General features: G+C 43.4%; 1 protein-coding gene across 1 annotated transcript in view; it reads left to right on the top strand.

The window, feature by feature from the left end:
* Positions 1–12,989, top strand: part of SLC4A5 (solute carrier family 4 member 5) — a 122,821-nt gene that overhangs the window by 38,020 nt on the left and 71,812 nt on the right. The window contains exons 4-6 of the mRNA XM_040415793.1: positions 6,902–7,062; positions 7,169–7,324; positions 12,722–12,817. Of these exons, the coding sequence (XP_040271727.1) occupies positions 6,902–7,062; positions 7,169–7,324; positions 12,722–12,817 (413 nt within the window). The remainder of the gene's footprint in view (positions 1–6,901; positions 7,063–7,168; positions 7,325–12,721; positions 12,818–12,989) is intronic.

Genomic DNA, 12,989 nt, shown 5'->3' with positions numbered 1-12,989 from the left:
TCCCTGCTGTGTGGTGTGCGTGGGGTTAATATACTGACTTGGTTAGATCAGGGTGTGGTCTCTTCTAGCTATTTAGCCTTTGCTTGTAGCTTGGATGTGAATTGCTCTAGCCTTGCTTTGGGCTCGAAGATATGCTCCATTCTGTGGCTATTCCATCTGCCCAGTCATTAAGGGCCACCTTGTTGGACATCAAGGTCTCTTTGCAATGTCATTCTTTTGTCTCCCTTATTTTCTCTATGTACCCAACCTCACTTGTATGTTTGGTGTGGGTTTATGTTCAGGGTTTGTTGTACGTCTTGTTTGTTGTTACATGTCTGGGATGTTGTTGGTGTTTGTCCCTGCATGAGTGCAAGACGTTTCCCTGTGTGTGTTGTTCCTCCAGAAGGGGGTTGGTTTCCCGGAGGGGTGAACCATTTTCCTAGGATGTGCAGTTGCTGGAGTCCTGGTTCCTGTGTCAGTACGGACTGCATCCGGAAGGTGTTTGGATGGCAGCGTGTCTTTTTGGGTTCCAGGTTATTTCAGCTGTGTTCTTCTTTGGTGTATTCCAGCAGCTGCAGCAGGTAAGTGACCAGATTTACTGTTGTGGTTTGTTCAGTTGTCTTTGGCCACTGGTTACTTACCTGTCATTTGCTTGGTCTTGTTGTCCTTTGTTGATAGGCCTGTGGGAGACTCTGGTTCATCCGTGTCATGGATGAACCAGTTGGTCTCTTGTCCCTTTCTCCTTACCTCAGGGTAATTTAGGTATTTCAGGGTTCTGAGGTTCTGGCGTATGGGCCCTCCTACCATCAGGATCGGCTCATACAGATAGGAGACTAGGGCCAGATTTAGGGATGCTTTAGGAGGTGACCTTCTCCCTGATCCCAGCATCCAGGCTTAGTTGCTACCTTAAATAACTCCGACATTGTACGGTGGGGGCTTTTCCCCACTCCCCGCCATGACAGTAGGATTATAGCATTTCATCATCTTAATCCATGTGGTAGGGGATGTCCATGTGTTTAGCATTAAACTGCAGGCTGTAAAGAATATGACCCTAAAATTAATTAAAATTACAGTCCAACTGACTTTTGTGCAGGCAATGTTAGCCTTGCTCAGAGGAAAATCTCAGGTTACCTGAAGAATGGCTAAGGCTACTTTCACACTTGCGTCTCCGCCTGCTCCGGCAGGGATCAGCAAATGCGTTTCCGTTACTGATAATACAACCATCTGAACCCATTATGAACGGATCCGGTTGTATTATCTTTAACATAGCAATGGCGGATCCGTCATGAACACCATTGAAAGTCAATGGGGAACGGATCCGTTTTCTATTGTGTCAGAGAAAACTGATCTGTCCCCATTGATGACTTGCATTGTGGTCATGCCGAATCCGTTTTTCTCCGCATTCCATGACTGAAAGAAAACAACTGCATGCTGCAGTTTGCTCTCCGGTATGGGAACGCGACCAAATGGAACGGAATGCATTTTGGAGCATTCCGTTCTGTTCAGTTCCGTTTTGTCACCATTGACAATGAATGGGGACAAAACAGAACCGCTTTTCTCGGTATTGAGATCCTCTGCCGGATCTCAATACCGGAAAAGAGAAATGCTAGTGTTAAAGTAGCCTTAGTGTCACGTAGGGTAGGAAACATTACAGCCCTGTACTACTCCCGCATCACTGTTCCTACCTACTTCCACGATCTGCCCTAAATGGCGGCTCACAACTTGGCGACAGTACCTGACTTGACTAAATGCAAGGGCTAAAACCTAGTGTGGTAAAAGAGTAGTCAGACAGAAAGAGGTCAAAAGCAGACAGGCAAAACCAAGACCAGATCAGAATCCAAAAGCTAAGTCAAAATCAGACCAGAGTCTAAACCAGAGAGATACTCCAGAACCAACATAAGATACAAACACAGGCGGTCATTTATTAAGACTGGCCTTTTAGCTTTAGCGTATTCAGCGCCAGTCTACATGTAAGCCAGCTTCCTTTCTGTCTTAGATTTAGATTAGACAAGCGTAGAACATGATGAATGAGACGGGCCTGCCGGCTCTTCCCCGTCCGCACCACACCACCCTTTTTTATACCTGGCGTGAGCGGGGAAAAGTCACAGATTGCGGCACAAATAACCTTTTCGCCACAATCTGCACCAGAAATACGCCTAATATAGGCGTATTTCTGGATAGTAAATGACGCCCACAGAGTCAAATACCACACAGGGCCAATGTTAGGAAATAATATCAGAGGAATAATCGTCAGTCAGGAGCAAGGTCATGGACAATCCCAAAAGTCAGAATACCAGGAACCCAAACAATAGTACGATACGTGCTAGTGAGGCAAAGAAGACCAATCACAGACACTTGTTGCCAGCAGCTGCCTGTTTAAATCTCCCACCGACAGGAAGCAGGTGGCGCTGGCCAAGAGTCCCTGCTCCCTGATAGGCTGTTGGGCTGGTTCCAACAGCAATAGAACGATTCTGGCTGTGCCGCAACAGAGAGTCCGGGCTCGCCACTGGAGCATGGACAGGTGGGTACATGACACTTAGATCAATCTCAAAACGCATAGTACATTTACTAATCCATCATTGAACAATAGCCAATACCTTCTGCATTCACAGCACCCACAATATACCCAGTTCTGTTTTATAAATGTTTGGTGGAGGCTAGCTCGGGGACACAGATTGTCCTGGCCTCCAGCACAACACAGCAGCCCCTCATTTAGTCTGTAATGAGACCTTAAATGGGTTGTCCAGAGCTTATTTTTTTTCTTTTTTTAATTCTGCTTGATTCCGGATCAGTGGGACCTGACTAGAGATGAACAAAAAGATTCTACAGAATCAATATATCGAATCAGCAGGGCTGTTAGAATCGATTTGTCCAATCAGCAGGGCTTATGCAAATAAAAAAGCCTTGCTGATTGGACAAATTGGATCTAACAGCCCTGATGATTGGATAAATCGATTCTGTAGAATTTTTTCACTATCTTTAGTCCTGACTTGTCTTTACAGAACTTCCATGCACTTTGTTGTTCAGCTGTAATAAACAATACATCAATAGGAACTTTTTAGCTTCCACACTTTCTCTCCTTCCTTTCCCATTGTAGGGATATATAGTGAGTAACTTGTCAAGGCTACCATATTTTTCGCCCTATAAGACGCACCTGCCTATAAGACGCACCTGGGATTTTGAGGAGGAAAATAAGAAAAAAAATATTTTGAACCAAAAGGTGTGCTTTTGGTGGGTTTTGAACTACCGTAATGGTTGTCTGTGGATGACACTATTATGGGGATCTGTGGATGGCACTGTTATGGGGGCATCTGTGGATGGCACTGTTATGGGGGCATATGTGGGTGGCACTGCTATGGGGGCATATGTGGATGGCACTGTTATGGGGGATTATTGTGGGGGCAGCTGTGGATGGCACTGTTATGTGGCATCTGTGGATGGCACTGTTATGGGGGCATCTGTGGATGGCACTGTTATGGGGGCATCTGTGGATGGCACTGTTATGGGGGCATATGTGGATGGCACTGTTATGGGGCATATGTGGATGGCACTGTTATGGGGGATCATTGTGGGGGCATCTGTGGATGGCACTGTTAGGGGGGCATCTGTGGATGACACATATATAGCATCTTATGTGTCATCCACAGAGCCCCCATAACAGTGTCCCTGTGTAGTGAATGGGGGCCGGCATCTGTTTCTGTAATGGCAGCGGGGCCCGGTGCAGTCACTGTATTCTACTACACCGGCCCCCGCTCTCTGTAGTATATGGTAATCATATCTAACTTGTGGCTATTGTTTAAAGTATTCCAATCATCTTAAATCTAGTGCTGTACTACTTACAACTAACTTCTTGGCAGTCAGGAGGCCAGGCGGACGGGCACTCGTAGCGTAGCTCACTACGCTCACTGTGCCTGTGCAGCCTGCTTCATTCATAAAGTGGGCGGCGCAGGCGCAGTGACGTAGTGAGCTACGCTATGAGCGCCCGTCCGCCCGGCCTCCTGACTGCCAAGAAGTTAGTTGTAAGTAGTACAGCGCTAGATTTAAGATGATTGGAATACTTTAAACAATAGCCACAAGTTATATATGATTACCATATACTACAGAGAGCGGGGGCCGGTGTAGTAGAATATAGTGACTGCACCGGGCCCCGCTGCCATTACAGAAACAGATGCCGGCCCCCAGCCCCTCCTCCCTCTCAGCATATTCCCCCGGACGGTCGCAGCATTCACCCCATAAGACGCACTGCTATTTTCCCCCCACTTTTGGGGGGGGGAGTGCGTCTTATAGGGCGAAAAATACGGTATATTTACAACAAGGCACATAACGGCATGTGCCCAGGGTGTCAGGAGGGAGGGGGTGGCACTTCACAGAGAAAACAAATCATTTGTGTTGATTCTTTCACTTTAGTGAAGTCTCCATATCACTATTTTAGCTACAAGGATAGTTATCCCTCAAACTGCTTACCTACAGCTAAAGTAACAGTCATCTATTCAGGATGGTAGTGTAAGAGTTAGGCCCCTAGGAAGTGATAAGGAAACACCAGAGCAGTCAGATGGGAAGAAAGGTGAAGCCAAAACATGGCCCATATGTACATTGCCAACTAGCAGAGAGGATTTTCTCTTCCTGTCACACAGCAGACAATTCATTATCCACACACCGACACAAAAATAGTAAAGCTCCTCAATATAACAAAAAAAAGACAGTGGCCACACAGTAAAGGTGCCCATAAACAAAGCAAGAGTAAAAGCACAATCAGATATTCGGATAAGTGATGTTAAACTAGTTTGTGCTCCATGCTGTAAACATGGATGCATTTTTATACGGACAGCACACAGTTTATGTCTTTAGACTTGCTGAAGATACCTTCAGACATTAATTCTATATTTTACTAGCAGCAGTGTAAGGGTGTATTTGGATAACATGTTTTTGACCCCACCATCAAAATAGCATTAAAAAGGTACTTAAAATCGCACCCAGTTTTACCGTGTTTGCTGTGATTTTGTGATGTGGTTATTTGCCATGAATTTTTTCCAGGTGAAAAATGTAACATAAATGCATGGCCATTAACTACATCACAAAACCACAGCATTCACTGTAAAACCAAGTGCAATTTCAACTGTGTTTCTTACTGCATGGTCATAATCATTTTATGCAATCAATTTATGTATACCCTCAAGTCAATAGGCAGCTATAGGAGAAATAATAGGGGGGCATGAGCACTAAACATGCCTAGGGCAGCATAAACTGTAAATACAGAGACATGGCAGGCCTGAAAGGTTTAGGAAGATTAGGATTACGACGCGCGTTTGATTGTACATCTGCTTAAGAATAATTTTTTGCTGAGAAAATGAAACACTTAAGAGAGTTTCTTCAAGCCTCCCCTTGTGCTAGCTATAATCCATAATACAAGTCACGCAACTTTTAGTAAATCAAGGAAGAGGAAAACAAACTGAGCAGGATTAGCTTAGCGGGAAGAAATGTAAGATATTTACATTCTTTAAAGTTCTTTTTCTTTATTTTTATTTGCTAGACCATGTTTTCTAGTCTTGCTTTTATAAGTGTTATTTTATGTTGAGAGTTTCATGTACAGATAATTATTAATAAATTACGTTTATTCATTTATCAGGGAAACACATATTCTCAGATCATAATATTGTCGTTCTGTCAAGCTGCCATGAGTCTACATACCACAGAAGCATCTTCAGCTGCTGTATTCACTTCAATAGAACATCAGTTGCTCCTCGTCTCTGTTGCCCTCAATGCGATATACTGATATACAGGCGATTTACTAGTGAGATGCCTACACTGGTTATCTGCCTCTCCCAGTTGTATTGATATGGCTTCTGCTATACCCAGGGAAAGGTATTAAAGTTAATGGGGTTGGACGGCATTCATGTAGCTTCTGGCAATGGCGGTGCAGAGAGAACCTGCAGGCTCTTCCTTACTCCCAAAAACTAGTGTGAAACTAGCCTTAAAAATATATATATTTTAATTGGTGGGGGATTCAGTCAGCACAACCCTGTATGCAGGTGCACATCGCTATGACGAAATACACATACAAATGCAAAAACACAAATGCAATAGCACTCTGCAACCAGCACTCCGCCCTGCCTCTATGCTGGATGTTGAATGAGGCATTGGTGTACATTTTGGCCAAAGCATAATAAGCCACTCACCACGTCAAGGTCGCCTCTATGAGTGGTCCCTAACACTAGTTCCTACCTGTTTATAGGCCATGATAGCCACACAAAGTCCAGGGAGCGCAGGTACAGCATGCACGCCAGGCACACTCTGCTTTTAACCCGTCCAGTGCCGTGACAGCTTTCATCGGATCCAGGGATGCAAGTACCAACATGCATGCTGAGCCCACCATATACTTCTCCTGGAGCCAAATGGCTATTGGTAGGCGCTGTAAAAGTAGACTCAGTTTTATACTGACTTTAAAACCAGCCTCCAGGGCAGACTAGCTGGTCAGGTGTGCATGACTGCATGGAGATCGCCACGCCTCCAATATAAACTACAAAGAAAAAATGTGGGGGATTCAGTCAGCACAACCCTGTATGCAGGTGCACATCGCCTCATTCAACATCCAGCATAGAGGCAGGGCAGAGTGCTGGTTGCAGAGTGCTATTGCATTTGTGTTTTTGCGTTTATATTTTAATTGGTGTTATATAATATTCTAATTTTATGAGTTACTAACTTTTGGGTTTTCATTAGCTGTAAGCCATAATAATCAACAATAAAATAAATAAACGCTTGAAATAGATCACTCTGTGTTTAATGAATCTATAGAATATACTGTATGAGTTTCACTTTTTGAATTGAATTATTTATATAAATTAACTTTTCAATGATATTCTGAATGCTTATAGACTTAATTGTGTTATGATGATGATGATTATTATTTTGTTGCTTTAATCAGGTGGATAAAATTTGAAGAAAAAGTAGAAGAGGGAGGGGAGAGGTGGAGTAAACCACACGTATCCACTTTGTCCCTACACAGCCTGTTTGAGCTACGGACATGTCTCCAGACTGGAACGGTGTTGCTTGATTTAGATGGCTATTCCCTCCCACAGATCATAGGTAAAATACATTTTGCCACATATAGGTTACCATTATTAGAACAACTAAAAAGTCATTTCAAGTCAAATCTTTGCTGATGATTACATACTAACATCATGTTTTACAGATGACATCATTGAGAAGCAGGTAGAAGATGGGATGCTCAACCCTGACCTCAGGGACAAAATTAGTTATGTTCTATTAAGAAAACATAGACACCAAACCAAGAAACCCATTCACAGGTCTTTGGCTGACATTGGAAAGTCTGTCTCCTCCAGTACCAGTAAGTTGATGAAGTTCTTCGCAAACACTTCAAAGCAGATCTCTGCTTCCAACTTTTCTATTTAATATTTTTCTATAGGGAAGGTAACCACTAATTAAACACCAAGACTCATAGAATATGGTTATGTAGCTCAAAGGTGGGCAAACTTTTGTAATACTGGATCAACTTGTTGTTGAGTTAGGTGATCCACTATAAAACCAGGGACTAGTACATGTGGCACACAAAGGGCACCACTGTATTAGATTCCCTGATCCCCCACAGTTTTGTAATTCAGTAGTTTGCAATTTCTTGACAATCATGTCTTCCATGCCTGCTTTATACATAACCAAGCTCCTATTTCAGTCTCTCTTTCTCTATACTAGAGTGCACTTAAGTCACCACAGTGTGTGTTACCCGCACTGGCTAATAGTGCTGGTCAAACCTCATATGTCCCATAGAGTATATCTAGACACTGGGACAGATTTGATAAAAACTAGTGTAAAGGAAAACTGTCTTAGATGCCCATAGCAACCAATCAGATTCCATATTTCATTTTCCAAAGTAGCTCTGAAAAATGAAAGGTGAAATCTGATTGTTGCTATGGGCAGCAATGACAGTTTTCCTTTACACCAGTTTTGATAAATGTACCCCATGAGTCTTAAAACACTAAAAGTGATGACAATCCAAGTGAACCTACAAATATACTGTTTTTCTGCCACTAAGTCAACAACGAAACAGCCTGGTGGTCTAGTTTCAAGAGCTACTGCTCCTGCTTTGAGGTCTTCCTATAGGTTGCACACAACTATTTGACCATAGCTGGTCTAGCTTTTATAACCAGAGGTCTTTTTATGTTTTTATGTCAACATTAGGGGGATTGGAGGAAGTGAGGAGGGATTTATATGCTACGATAAAGATGGATTTCATCACTAGTGAGGCTATATGCAGTTTTAGAAATGTATATGATTTGAAATAATTTCCCTTACCAGGCTATTGTTTTTCTCTTCTATTGTAGCTATTTATGTCAACTACAAAGTTAGTTTTTGGCTAGAATGTTGTAGAAATATATTTGCTTTCACAGATAGTTTAGAAACTATAACATTCCTAAATGTAAGGGGCTGGTTGAACCAAACCTTCAACTCTGAACCACAACCCCTTAAATGGGGTTTCTCAACTTTGGGAAATTTTTATCTGTCAGTAGCAGCATGTACCTTTTGAAAAAAATTGTAATCACCTGCCCCTGACCCAGCGTTCCAGGTCTCTGGTTCCCATAACTGGACCAGAAAGCTGGAAAACAGCAACAGTTATCAAGTGACTAAGATTTTTTCAATAGGTACAAGATGCTGCTGCCCATAGTTAACTTGGCCATGTTTCATTTGTTGTGTTGGCTCAAGAGAATACTGCTGTTATAACTGCAGTGTCCCACATATGTGTGTAAAAGGGACACTTTAAACATCTGCCTATATTTTTTATGTATTTGCAATGTATGGTATTTCCTACTATCAGGCTGGCAATGTCATTACACCTATTCGCTCCTAGGTGGTGCTAGAGAGGAAAGCAAATGTATGGAGGAGAGAAACAGGCTTTATCCACTATGTAGCTGAAATTTCTTTCCTCCGGGACCGGATCAATCCTGGAGAGGACAAACTAGGAGTAGTTACAGCAGCTTAGCACTGGACAGTAAGTCTACGTCTAAATATAAAGTTAGCCTAGTGAAGGTTAGAGCTGAGTCTGGCCTATGGACTTCACAAGCACAAGTGACCAAGAGTAACTTTCCAAGTTACTGGACACAGCCGGAAAAAAATAAAGAGTGCCCCGGAGGATTTAGTGCTATCTTCCCCATCACTGTACGCCGGCACAGGGAGGCTCTGCTAACCTTGAGTAAATTAACTACTACTACCCAATCGGCCCACCGTAGAGTCACGTGTTGCCCCTGCAGCCTGATCATTACATTAATTTTGGCGTCACAAAGGATACAAAATCCTCTGCGCCTTATGAGAATAAGCCCCACTTGTTTACTTGAGAAACTTTGTATGTGCTTTGACACAGTGTAAACTTTAAACATCTTTATTGAACTGGAGAATTGTTTAAATCACTTGAAAATTACAGGGGCATACTATACAAGTTACTTGCTACAAAATCACAGTGTCAAAAGTGGAGAAATTGCATATTTTTGTGTCGCTATCACTGTTTGCTGTCAGTGAATAGACTGTCGTTCTTGAACCTAAAATGGCCACCGGAGGCCTTCTTGATTAATTTGCTGTGCCATTACTTTGAGCTACACCCCCTTCAGAGTGGGAAAATCTATTGTGCCACACCTTCATGCAAAGTAATTAATAATGTGCCTCCCACCTCTGTTGTATCGTCCCAAAAATACCGACTCCCCCCCTATGCAAAGCGGACCCAAGGGGAAGGGTCCCGCACCAGAAGAGTGTGACGTACGTGCGCACGCTGAACACGTCAGTAGACTCTGAGCGCGCCAAGAAGATGGACGCGGTGAGAGAGAAAGAGAACCAGCAGCATGGCCGGAGAAAAAGCAGAACCGAAATGGGGGCTATTAAAAGGTCGTCCTTTGACACCCCCTGCGCTTGGGAGCAGCTCACAGACCCTCAGTTTCGAGCACACCAGAGCTTACTGGCGGAAATCCGCGCAGCTGGTCACGCAAAAGCAGAGCGATCCCCATCTGAGGCTGGTACCATGACGGCAAACCTACCACGAATTTACATGTCTGGAGAGGGTGAGAGAGGAGGAGCTTACCCCAGGGCTGTAGTGATCTCCAAAGAGGAAACCAAGAATTTTATACGGGCCAGAGCACTCGCAAGCCGTACCATCTCCCTAGTAGAAGAGCCGGACAAAGCCCATTGGGATGCCTAGAAGGAATTGGTTTCCCGCCAACATTCTTATTGGACACCGACTCCATCTCAGGTTCCTTTGGACGTCCTCGCGAAACTCCCCAAGACCCCTTTGTCCACTGCTTCATTGGCCAGATACCTCCTGGGCAGAGGAATGCCTCCCAGGAGTCCAGACCCTGACAACGTCCGGACCCAACTGCAGCAGAATCAGAGGTATGGGACTCTCAGGAAAAAGAAATCCTACATTAATTGAAGACCCATATCCGTAAGTAGGACGGTTGGCCAATATTAAAATGGAGCCAGAGACATTGCTATCAGACAAACTCTTATGTTCTACAGTTTCAGTGGCAGTTTCCCCTAAGACATTTCAGAGCCCTCCGACCTTTTGAAGGACTCTACTATGGACTCCACAATTCAGAAAACCTCAGTTGCACCTTGTATTGTGCCTTTTATTTCCCTTTTTACCCCCTTCTCAGGTTGTCTGGGACTTTAAGTCAAAAATGTTATGCAATGTTCAAAGAAGTGTACCCAGAAAGACTTTTCTGTGCCTTATCCGAAGCAACGCACAGCCTCTTATAAATAAAAAACCTTTGCACTTTAACCCTTTGGATTAAAAATTATTTATACCCCAAATCAGGGATGGACTTTGTCTCAGGACTATGTCATAGACTGCATTGCCCCAAATGTGAGATCACCGCCCATTTTGTCCCCATCAAGTAAAGAAGAAGAACAACGCCCATTATTCCTTTATGCTATCTTGTGCAATAATATGCAAAACCTTTATGCACCTGAATTAACTTGAAAATGTGAAATATGCAAAATGTATATGTGATAAATTGCCTAATCGGTATTGTTGTGCATAACCCTTTTTATTACAGGAGGTTATCAAAGTGTCATAATAGTACATTGCAATGAATATATGCATATTTGTGTGTGTGGAGCATATTTGGTGTATTTCAGGTGACAGCGTAGAGATCCACAGCTTCTATCAATGCAAACGTCAAGGACGGCTTATCTTTTAGCAGTGGTGTATGCAGCGCCCCACATATGTGTGTGTAAAAGGGACACTTTAAACATCTGCCTATTTATCAAATGTATTTGCAATGTATGGTATTTCCTACTATCAGGCTGGCAATGTCATTACACTCATTTGCCCCTAGGTGGTGCTGGTTCCACTCATTTATATAGCTTGGGGTGTGTCTAGCTCAGAGCATTCCAGTGTAGTAGTGTATTGTAATGAGAGAGGAAAGCAAGTGTATGGAGGAGAGAAACAGGCCACTATGTAGCTGCAATTTCTTTCCTCCGGGACCTGATCAATCCTGGAGAGGACAAACTAAGAGTAGTTACAGCAGCTTAGCACTGGACAGTAAGTCTACATCTAAATATAAAGCTAGCCTAGTGAAGGTTAGAGCTGAATCTGGCCTATGGACTTCACAAGCACAAGTGACGAAGAGTAACTTTCCAAGTTCCTAAACACAGCCGGATGACCAAGGCACCAAGTTGTCCTTATTCACTAGAAGCCTTCTGGGATATAGTGAACCTGAATACTTCAGGAGAGCATCCTGCCAATAATGTCGCAGAGAGTTTGCCTGCCACAAGGGAGAAACGCCCTGAGTGCTATTGAAAGTGGACTTAAAGTAAATCCAATTATTCTTCGCCTGTAAAGCTAAAGTACTAGAGAACTCCTCAACTGATAATTGCCTAAACCTGATAAAAAGAATACTACTGAACCTATTTCTGAGTCATCACTCATGCCATACAAATGAACTTTATCTGTACTGACTACCTGAAGACAATTGATTCAGTAAATGTTCAACTGTTTGATTACAACTGCCTCCTCATCATTTCCACTACAACACTCAACATTTGCACATTACGGTGCTGGCATCATGAACATAGGGGCCCAGCCACCAAGGCACCTTAAACACCTACACCATCAAGGGAACCTCAACTTCCATCTGGCTGGTGTTCCCTGCAATAGAGAGTGCCCCGGAGGATTTAGTGCTGTCTTCCCCATCACTGTACGCCAGCCCAGGGAGGCTCTTCTAACCGTGAGTAAATGAACTACTACTACCCTATCGGCCCACCGTAGCATCACGTGTTGCCCCTGCGGCCTGATCATTGTATAACCAAAGGCTGAGACAGTGCCAACCCATGGTGCCCAACAAACAAAACGCTTTGTGCCCTCACTTATTGGCCATAATAATCAATATGCTGTGTATCCAGGGACTTTTCTGTTTCTACTAGTAATGGCCAGGGTTTGTGCTTTTAATAGACTCTGTTCCTGGTAAGCCTACTGTGACTGTAACCATCAAGTGTCGTGTCCCTGTTGGAGTAAAATTTGTTAATTGCCACTGCACCAAGTGCTAGGTGCCAGGTGGAGCTCCAACAGGACACTCTGCCTTGGCTAGGGTGATTAGATATAGGGTTATGGTAGCATAATGAGTCTTTGCTCCTGTGAAGGAAAGCAGAGTTATGACTCTGGTATTGTGTTTTGTTGAAAAAACAACTATAAATGATGTCACAGATTCTATATTATCACTGTATGATGTTTTTTCAACTCTTGCAGATCGAATTCCTGCCCCAGGTGTTCCTGCTGGTAATCACCTCCATCGGTCTACAGAGGATTTGAGAATGAGACAGAGTACTAACTATGGAAGATTGCGTAGGTTTCCTCTACTATGTTATATGTGTTGTGTATATAATGTATGGGATAATGTTCTGGATAGAGCTCATGTTAAGGAGTTCTTAAGGCACAATGCTAACCTTGTAAGGAACATTTCCACCTAAAAGTTCCCATATACATTAAAACCTGCCAACTTAGGTGGGACCAACCA

Source organism: Bufo bufo, chromosome 1, assembly GCF_905171765.1.
Source record: "Bufo bufo chromosome 1, aBufBuf1.1, whole genome shotgun sequence".
Taxonomy (NCBI): domain Eukaryota; kingdom Metazoa; phylum Chordata; class Amphibia; order Anura; family Bufonidae; genus Bufo; species Bufo bufo.
This window is presented reverse-complemented; position numbering and strand designations above follow the sequence as displayed.